Raw genomic sequence first — 8,272 nt, 5'->3', positions numbered from 1 at the left:
CCAAGCAAAATCAAGAGTGCCCAGTGAATTATAGGACTCAAAATCATGGTAGCCTGTGAATTTTTTAAAAAGATTTATTTATTATTACATGTAAATACACTGTAGCTGTCTTCAGACACTCCAGAAGAGGGCATCAGATGCCATTATAGATGGTTGTGAGCCACCATGTGGTTGCTGGGATTTGAATTCATGACCTTCAGAAGAGCAGTCAGTGCTCTTACCCCACTGAGTCATCTCTTCAGCCCCTAGCTTATAAATTTATGGAAAAACATAACATGCAGGTCTATGTTACTGGTTTGCTTGTACTTGATCGCTGTTGTGATCACCCAATTCCATTCATTAGAAAAGGAATCTGGTAAGCCCTGTGTGATCCCTGCAGGAAAGCAACCATAGAATTTAGAGCAGGGGTGGACAGTTAGGAAGGAGGACAGGATCCAGTACCACTTCTAAATCTTTAGGGGTCATATGATCACCAGATGGTAAGTATCAGTCAAGACAATTATGGCAGTAGTGACACCTGGATCTATGCAAGTGCAGAAGCTGGTGACACTATTTGGAAACATGACAGTGTGTGATAGTGCAAGCCCTGGTGAAACACTGGACTGTATAAACCATAAACATTTTAGAGGACTTCACAGTGGAGCAGAATGAGAACAAGTAGAGCCATTAAAAGATCCTATCTACACCTTCAGGAAGTTGTGTTATCCACTGGCAAACTGCATGCAGTGGTCATGATTACCCAGCACAATCAAGAGTGCCCAGTCTTGGGCTGGTGAGATGGCTCAGTGGGTAAGAGCACTGACTGCTCTTCCGAAGGTCCTGAATTCAAATCCCAGCAACCACATGGTGGCTCACAACCATCTGTAGTGAGATCTGACTCCCTCTTCTGGTGCATCTGAAGACAGCTACAGTGTACTTAGCTATAATAATAAATAAATCAAAAAAAAAAAAAAAAAAAAAAAAAAAAAAAAAAAAAAAAAAAAAAAAAAGAGTGCCCAGTCTTGCCTATAATCCCAGTACTTGGAAGAGGCAAGAGGATCGTGAATCTGAAGCCAGCCTGGGGTACTAGAAAGACCCTGTTCTAAATAAACAAAAATTTCATAATAGTGCAGATTTATGCCATCTGATGATCATGAAGCAAGGGGTCTACACAATTTGTTTCAGTCAGAGTCTAGAAAACTGACTTTAAGCTGGGCAGTGTCGGAGCACACCTTTAATCCGAGCACTTGGGAGGCAGAAGCAGGCAGATTTCTGAGTTTGAGGCCAGCCTGGTCTACATGGTGAGTTCCAGGACAGCCGGCTACACAGAGAAAACCTGTCTCAAAAAATAAAAATAAAATAAACTGACTTTATATGAATGTAATCAGTATACATATAACAAGTGTATTTTGTTGTTTGAGACAGGGTCTCTGTACACCCCTGGCTGGCCTGAGTGCTGGGATTAAAGGGCGCATTGCCACACTTGGCTCTTTACACTTATTTGAGGAGTACTGCTGACTGATTAAAGGCATTAAAGCATACAGGATTTCTATCTGGCAAGAGACCTAGCACAAATAGTGATGTAATACCTTTGCTTCCCTAGATAACATTGAGTTCCAAAGAGAGGAAGGAGTCCAAGTGGTCAGAAATTTGTTACTTGATAGGCTATGCAGCAGTTACTTGATAGGATAGAACTGGCTTCAGTGTGAAACTGGGATCCTCACATAAGACATGCTTGCCATAATTAATTTTGAGAGCAGAGCAAACCCGTGGTCAAAGCAAGGTCAGTGTGGTCCTAGCACTTCCTAGTGAAGAACACCAGTCTCAAGACCCTGGACAATATGGACCTTGCTGGGGAAGGTGCTCACTGCACAAGATGCAAAACTCTCTCCAGAGGTCATCACAGTCAGAAAACCCATGACTGAAAAAGTTACAGACTCACGAGTAGTCATGAGTAGCAAAGGCCCATGGTCACACAAACAGGCACAGATTAGTTATAATGGCAAAGACCCGAGGCCACACCAACACTGGAAACAATTACAAGACGCCCCCCACAAAATATCAAAATTACATATATCCATATATCCAAAGGATAATTTAGAAACAACTAAATACAACCGTCTGCAATATAGCTTGGTGGAAGGGTGCTTGCCTAGGTTTAAGCCTCTGCACTTTGCCAGTGTGGTGGTACATGCATGTAATTCCAGGATGTGAGAGGCACAGACAGGAATGTTGCAGGTTCAGGTCAGCCTGCTCTATATAGAAATACCTGATTGGGGAGGGGGAGGGAATAGGTGTTTTTTCAGAAGGGAAACCAGGAAAGTACTGATTCAGTACTACTGAAATATAAAGAAGATATCTAATAAAAAAAGAAATACCTGATATAACAGATCTAAGGGTATTAAGCACCTGTTTCTGGCCTTCATGAGCACTGCATATACATGGTGCACAGACATTCACACAGGTAAAACAGCCATTTCATAAAATGAACAAACTAACATTTTCAAACTTAAGTAGAATGTTAAGTAGATGTGCACTAGTAAGAAGTATGAAGGGAGGGGCTAGAGAGATGGCTCAGCAGTTAAGAGCCCTGACTTCCCTTTCAGAGGTCCCGAGTTCAATTCCCAGCAGCCACATGGTGGCTCACAACCATCTGTAATGGGATCTAATGCCCTCTTTTGATGTGTCTGAAGACAGTGTACTCATATACTTAAAATAAATAAATTAAAAAAAAAGAAGTATGAAGGGAGAGGGATAAGATGCCTAACTCAAAATTAAAGATACTGATAACTGAACACACCTTTCCACCTTAAAACTCAGGAAGGGAGAGTTGGCTCAGTGGTTAAAAGTAACCATCTATAACTGTACTTCCAGAGGTTTCAAAACCTAATTCTGAACCCCAAGGAAACCAAACATGTATGTGGCAATACATACATACATACATACATATGTGCAGGCAAAACACATAAAATAAATATGACTAATTCCTTTAAAAGGAAGAAGATGGTTAGAGAGATGATGGCTCAGCGATTAAGAGCACTGGCTGCTCTTCCAGAGGTCCTGAGTTCAAGTCCCAGCAACCACATAGTGGCTCATAACCATCTGTAGTGAGACCTGGTGCCCTCTTCTGGCCAGCAGAGCACTGTATACATAATAAGTAAATCTTTTTTTAAAAAAGAAGACGACTTACAGAAAATTCTCAAGATTCCAAGCCCTAAAAGAAAAAAGAAAAAATGTGTGATAACAAAGACCTGTGTGTAATGCCACAGGAAATCCATTTCTGCATTCAAAGGACATATGGGAGTGGGCTGCATAAACAGATGACAGGCAGGAACTTCAAAGTAACAGGACATGAAATTCAAAAGGAGATTCAAGAATAGGAAGAGTGTGAACGTTCATTGACAATGTTTAAATGCAGAACACCAGCAGATACACAAGCCACATAGAGGTCACGCCACAGGTTGCTCTTACTGGGCAACACAACAGTGACATGTTCCACTCATGGCCCAGCCAGTCCAAGTTACCAATGTCTGTAGCTGTCTCTCCTCTTCCAGACCTGGGACTGGGTGCCAGAGAGAAAACTTGTTCTTTCTTCTCTCTGCACACTCTATGCCAATGAAGTAGAGGGCAGCAGCTTCCAACAGAAGCCCTGCCCCTCCATTTCTCCCATTCTGTTTAATCTGTGGACACAGTGCCAGCAGTGGGAAGAACAGAGGAGCTCAGAGACTCCCAGAAAGTCCAGGGTCCTCTCTCAGAGACACTATCCCCCTGCAGCAACCTCCTACCTTCCTGAGGCCATTGTCTGAGGACAGACAGAAATGTTCCAGTTTCCCTGGTTCTGTAATTATGGACCTGTCTGGTGCTGACCAGAACTGAGGACTGGAAGCAGAGAGGTCACCTGATGGTGATGCCCAGGGCTGAACGAGTAGGTAGCTCTAGCAGTCAGTGGAACATGTGCGACCTGCAACCCCTAGAGACTTCAACATCCTGGGGTATCCTTGTGTGGGAGGACCCTCCCACCCATCACCTTGTGGTACTCAGGAGCTGGACTCTTGGTAGACCATACATCCTGATGAGCCTTAGCCATCTCTCTGCTTCCTGGATCTCCACAGTAACCACCTCTGTGGAAACAAGTAGGAGCCCAGAAATTTCGATGGAAGAACCGGGAAGCTGAAGTAAGAGGAAGAGTAGGCTGGTCTTCCAACTAGAATCCAACCACAGTAAGACAGCCCCCAACCTCCCGCTGTCACGTGACGTCGCACCGCCTGTTGTGCCGGTCATGTGACCAAGTCACATGATAGCCGGCGCCGGGCTCAGAATCAGGCATGAATCTTCAGCCTTGTTACCTTGTCGACCGTGGGGTCCCCTCCTGGATCCTGGTCCTGCTGCTGACACTGGGACTGTGCAACCTCCAGGCCAGGGGTGAGTGCAGACTGGCTGCCCTCCCTCCTGACCCTTCTAGATCCCTGATGACCCCTACCAGCCCCTGAGCCTCTGTAACTGCCCTCAGCCAACAGAGTTCTAGACCCAGACTTTCATGAGAATTATTTTGAGCAATACATGGACCATTTCAACTTTGAGAATTTCGGCAACAAAACCTTTGGCCAGCGGTTCCTGGTGTCAGGTGAGTGCTGGCCCCACTGCATGGTTCCTACTTGCGTATATCTGGCCTTACGGAAACCCATTTACTTCCTATAGATAAGTTCTGGAAGATGGGCGAGGGGCCCATTTTCTTCTACACAGGAAATGAGGGGGATATCTGGTCCTTCGCTAACAACTCTGGCTTCATGGTGGAACTGGCAGCCCAGCAGGAGGCCCTGCTTGTCTTTGCTGAGCACGTGGGTACCTGGACAGTTCCGGGCAGTCCCTGAGTTGAAGGAGGTGGGAAGCACAGAGGCAGTGGTTAGCCATCCCTTCCTGCTTCCTGCAGCGATACTATGGGAAATCGCTTCCATTCGGTGTGCAGTCCACACAGCCGGGGTATACACAGCTGCTGACTGTGGAGCAAGCACTGGCCGACTTTGCTGTGCTGCTCCAGGCCCTGCGGCAGGATCTTGGGGTCCAGGATGCTCCCACCATAGCCTTTGGAGGAAGGTGGGTCCTTGGTCTCCCTTCATGACAGATCTGGCCCCACAAGAGATCCTAGAGTCCTAAACTTACCCCACTCTAAGGCCCCACCCTGTTGTACAGAGTGACACCCTATACAAGGAGGGCCAAAGAGGTATCCCTTATATTCTCAACATCCTCTGCCTACCTCCGTATGCCTAGCCCCATACATGGAAGGGCTGTGTCTAGCTTTACCTCCTCCTGGAAGCCCTCCTTGAGTGGATCTCATAGGCAGTGTATGCTATGTTGCTCACACTAGTGGAACAATTCCTTCTATTTTGTCTCAGCAATGTCTTCATTGCTGGGCCAGGGCAGGGCACCCACAGGTGCATTCTCCCAGTGAAGACTGTATCTGCCTTGGCCCTGGGATCAGGCCCACAGCTTCAGGTCCTTTTTTCCCCACACTTGGGACTTCTGAGCATCCTAGGGAGGATGGTGAGGCTGCTGGCCTGAGTTACGGGCAGCTTCCCACAACCATAATCCTGTGCCCTGTCCTCCCAGTTACGGGGGGATGCTGAGCGCCTACATGAGGATGAAGTACCCCCACCTGGTGGCTGGGGCACTGGCAGCCAGCGCTCCTGTTGTAGCTGTTGCAGGCCTTGGCAACTCCTACCAATTCTTCCAAGATGTCACAGCAGTGAGTGAGGGGACTTGGGTACCCCAGGCCAGTGCAAGAATGGCAGCAGCAGCAGCAGCAGCAGCAGCAGCAACCTTGGTCTCTTCTCCAGGACTTTTATGGCCAGAGTCCCAAGTGCGCCCAGGCTGTGCGGGATGCCTTCCAGCAAATCAAAGACTTGTTCCTCCAGGGAGGTGAGGAAGTCCTTCCTCATCTGCTGCCCACTTTGGGACACTCATTCTTGCCTTTCACATTTGCCAGCAGTTTTCTCAGCCTTTTCTCTTGGCCTCTCTCCTCCCAGCCTATGACACCATCAGCCAGAATTTTGGTACCTGCCAATCACTTTCCAATCCAAAAGACCTGACTCAGCTCTTTGGGTTTGCCCGAAATGCTTTTACTGTGCTTGCCATGATGGACTACCCGTACCCTACGGACTTTCTAGGGCCTCTTCCTGCCAATCCTGTCAAGGTGAGGTGGCTCTCCCTGGGTGCAGGACCTAATGTAATGCTAGCCTGGTCTAAGAGCCTTGTAGCTACCTGCTTTCATGCCATCAGATGCTGTTGTGTCCGTGTAGGCTACAGCCCTGACTCACACTCTGTGAAAGGGGTCTCCACTGAGAGACATTCTGCCGCCCTTCTCTAGGTGGGTTGTGAACGGCTGTTGAGTGAGGGCCAGAGGATCATGGGTCTACGGGCACTGGCAGGTGGGTCTACTTCCTGGCCTTCATAGGGCAAGGGTGCCAACTCTAACAGTGACACAGGGCTGAATAGGGAAAGGACCCTACCCAGGGCTTGGTCTGGTAGGCTATTTGAGATGTAGCAGGGGACCCAGTACAGCTTTTGAAATGACAGGACCTGTGTTTTGGGAACTGGGCATAAGCGGAAGTGGGTAACATGACTTCGCAGTCATCCTAGGAACTGGCTATCCCTGAGGGTTGCTATGGGGCCTTTGGAGTCCCTGGCCACAAAGTTCTGCATACCTGTTCTGCCCTGATGTGGGGCAGGGTACTGGGGGTAAGATAGTGTCCCTGGGCTGTTTGACTCCAAGTGTTTACTTCACTGTGGCATACCTGTGTTAGCCTTCCTTCCAAGGTGGGTGGGTAGTAGCCTGGAGCATGTACTGGCTGGCTGGCTCCTGTTCCCAGCACTAATCCTATCCAGGGCTGGTCTACAACTCCTCTGGCATGGAACCCTGTTATGACATCTACCGATTGTACCAAAGCTGTGCTGATCCCACTGGCTGTGGCACTGGTTCTGACGCCAGGGCCTGGGACTATCAGGTTTGTGGACAGAGAGGAGCTAAACTGGCAGGCATAGGGGTAGGGTGTTTGGCTTGCCTGTCTGACTTATTTTACTGTGGGGCACCTGCAGGCCTGTACGGAGATCAATCTGACCTTTGACAGCAACAACGTGACAGACATGTTCCCTGAAATCCCATTCTCTGAAGAACTCCGCCAGCAATACTGCCTTAATACATGGGGCGTGTGGCCCCGGCCAAACTGGCTGCAGACCAGCTTCTGGGGTGGCGGTAAAGGGCTGGGCTGGGGGTTGGGTTTGGGAGTTGGGTGCTGGGAAGGATCCTGCCCTCTGTCCTGAGCTGGTTCTGCAGTACCTAGATGCAGCTCACAGCTTTAAAGCCCTGGATACCTTGCCACTACCTGCTGTGTTCCTTTTAGACCTTAAAGCGGCCAGCAACATCATTTTCTCCAACGGTGACCTAGACCCCTGGGCAGGGGGTGGGGTAAGTCCAGCCTGGCAACAGACTTACATTGCCAGGCTCCTCACAGAACTTTGCAGACTCACACTCCGATCCTCATTATTTCCTCTTCTCTCTTTTGGGTTGCTTTTTTCCCTACATCACTTAATGTAGTCTAACATCTGGCCCATCACATCCAACCTCTCTTTCCAATGGAGCTACTTGAAGCTGTGCAGTAAACTCATTATTGCATCCCAAAGACAGTACTGGCATCTACTGGCATCTATGTCAGGGTGCAAGGATGGGGGAGGGCTTGCCTACCTGTGGCTTAAAGCACAGACCACATGCCTCAGATTCTTCCAACAGATCCAGAGCAACCTGAGTGCATCAGTCATTGCTGTCACCATCCAGGGGGGAGCACATCACCTAGACCTCAGGTGCAGTATAGTGCAGTCCACCTTTGGACCAGTGTTTGGTTGTGGGTTAGATGGGCATACCACCAGCTGAGTATCCCCACCCCTTATCTGCTTCTTAGAGCATCTAACTCGGGAGACCCCCCATCTGTCGTGGAGGCGCGCAAGCTAGAAGCTACCCTCATTCGGGAGTGGGTAGCAGCAGCCAGACTAAAGCAACTAGCAATGCCATGGTGGCCTGGGCCTAAGCAGCAGCCCCCTTCAAGCTAAGATGCAGCCAAACCCAGAGAGCCCTTGCTTTACGTGAGCACCTGTGGCATGACAGCTTGCCTTACATCTGATGGACTGTTCAGATCCATGGTGGTTTGTCTAAGCTGGACTTCAAGCAAGGAGTTGGTGGTAGACAGAAAAAACTGAATAAATATATGTTGATGTGTCCTTGTCTAGTAGGATCCATGCATTG

At 48.5% G+C, this 8,272-nt stretch overlaps 1 protein-coding gene across 2 annotated transcripts; it reads left to right on the top strand.

Annotated features, from left to right (window-relative positions):
* Window positions 1-4,249: 4,249 nt before the first annotated feature.
* Window positions 4,250-8,247, top strand: Dpp7 (dipeptidyl peptidase 7). 2 transcript variants are annotated; one of them, XM_031369334.1, is made up of 13 exons: window positions 4,250-4,401; window positions 4,490-4,603; window positions 4,678-4,817; window positions 4,910-5,073; window positions 5,587-5,722; window positions 5,814-5,895; window positions 6,003-6,169; window positions 6,344-6,404; window positions 6,862-6,980; window positions 7,072-7,228; window positions 7,377-7,441; window positions 7,763-7,833; window positions 7,932-8,247. In XM_031369334.1, exons 1-13 carry the CDS (start codon window positions 4,305-4,307, stop codon window positions 8,077-8,079), a joined length of 1,521 nt encoding a protein of 506 aa, XP_031225194.1. In that variant the 5' UTR covers window positions 4,250-4,304; the 3' UTR covers window positions 8,080-8,247. The 2 variants fall into 2 exon arrangements, with proteins under 2 accessions (XP_031225194.1, XP_031225195.1); XM_031369335.1 differs by having other exon boundaries at window positions 7,072-7,222; window positions 7,932-8,246.
* Window positions 8,248-8,272: the final 25 nt, after the last annotated feature.

The sequence above is a fragment of the Mastomys coucha genome, unplaced genomic scaffold, assembly GCF_008632895.1.
Source record: "Mastomys coucha isolate ucsf_1 unplaced genomic scaffold, UCSF_Mcou_1 pScaffold15, whole genome shotgun sequence".
NCBI classification, from domain to species: domain Eukaryota; kingdom Metazoa; phylum Chordata; class Mammalia; order Rodentia; family Muridae; genus Mastomys; species Mastomys coucha.
This window is presented reverse-complemented; position numbering and strand designations above follow the sequence as displayed.